The 1,499-nt window shown below is 52.6% G+C and overlaps 1 protein-coding gene across 1 annotated transcript in view; it reads right to left on the minus strand.

Moving 5' to 3' along the window:
- LOC117795133 (putative olfactory receptor 13C6) overlaps positions 1 to 707 on the minus strand; it is a 38,242-nt gene extending 37,535 nt beyond the window's left edge. Inside the window, exon 1 of the mRNA XM_034638064.1 lies at positions 6 to 707. Within this exon, the coding sequence (XP_034493955.1) occupies positions 6 to 707 (702 nt within the window). The remainder of the gene's footprint in view (positions 1 to 5) is intronic.
- Between the last annotated feature and the right edge of the window lie 792 nt (positions 708 to 1,499).

Below are 1,499 nucleotides of genomic sequence, written 5' to 3' on the forward strand. Positions count from 1 at the left end.
GCCACCAGGATCCTTCCATAGGAGGCCACAATGGAGGCAAAGGGAGCCAGCAGGGTCAGAGCACTGGTGCCCACCATGAGCGACTCATAGAACTGCAGGTCAGAGCAGGCCAGCTTGAGCAGGGCCAGGAACTCGCACGAGAAGTGATTGATGACCTGGCGGCCACAGAACTCCAAGGGCATGGTCATCACGGGGACCACGGTCAGCAGGAATGCCGCCGTCCACGAGGTCCCGGCCAGCAGGCTGCACAACCGGGACCCCATGCGCACAGGGTAGCGCAGGGGGTCCACGATGGCCACACAGCGATCGTAGGCCATGGCAGCCAGCAGGAGACACTCCACGACACCCAGATAGAGTCCCACGACCATCTGGGCCAAGCACCGTCCTAGCGAGATGACAGGAACGCTCACCAAGCAGTTGACGAGCACCTGGGGCACGCTGGCTGTGGTGTAGCCCACGTCCAGGAAGGACAGGTTGCTGAGGAAGAAGTACATGGGCGTGTGGAGCCGGCGATCGGAGCAGATCAGGAGCAGGATGAGGCCGTTCCCCAAAAGGGTGATGGTGTAGGACAGGAGGAGCAGGCAGAAGAAGGCGGTCTGAGCCCGTGGGTACTGGGAGAGCCCGAGCAGGACGAAGGAGACCTCTGTGCTGTTCTGGCCGTCCACGCCCCTGCCAAAACTCCAGCTGGGTGGGAAATGGGGGATCATCTTGGGAGGTCGTTTGGAAACTGGTGGCTTTCTATAAATAAGGTTGGACTCTTTCAAGCCATTCATGTGTTCCTGGGCACTGCGGTGACCCCTTCACCCCTGCATTGCTCTGGCCCCTGCTGAAGAATGTCTGCTTAATACATTCCACCATGCACAGGCACTCACAGACCCATCCAATTATATAGCCATTGATCTGCGGACTGGTGGATCGTGGAAGGGATTGGGTCGTTCCTTCACTGATTCTTTTACATGTTGGTTCGTGGGTGCATTCATTCATTCACTTATAACCGAGTCACTGACTCATGAAACCACTTATGGATGGATTCACTCATTGTTTCTTTAATGCATTTATTCATTCATCCAACAAGCACCTCTGAGCAGCTTCTAACTCGTCCAGACTCGATCCCAGGCAATGAAATTACAGTGGGGAATGAAAACAACACAAAAAACAAAGCCTGAGCTGAAGAACTTGATGGACAAAAGAAAAATTTGAAAAGTCCCACTAGTGTGGTAAGCACTAAGACCTTGCTGTGTTCCCACCGTGCTCCCTTCCCTGAAAACCTGTATCTGCACGTGTCCCTTCCCAAGATCTGCCACTTCTGGAGTTTATCCTGCCCACAGATCACATGTGCAAGCTGAGGTCCATAGGATTAGTTTCAAAGAGATTTTTAATTTTTTATTTTTTTTATTTTTTTTTAAAGATTTATTTATTTATTTGACAGAGATAGAGACAGCCAGCGAGAGAGGGAACACAAGCAGGGGGAGTGGGAGAGGAAGAAGCAGGCTCCTCTG

This window comes from Ailuropoda melanoleuca, chromosome 12, assembly GCF_002007445.2.
Source record: "Ailuropoda melanoleuca isolate Jingjing chromosome 12, ASM200744v2, whole genome shotgun sequence".
In the NCBI taxonomy this organism is placed as follows: domain Eukaryota; kingdom Metazoa; phylum Chordata; class Mammalia; order Carnivora; family Ursidae; genus Ailuropoda; species Ailuropoda melanoleuca.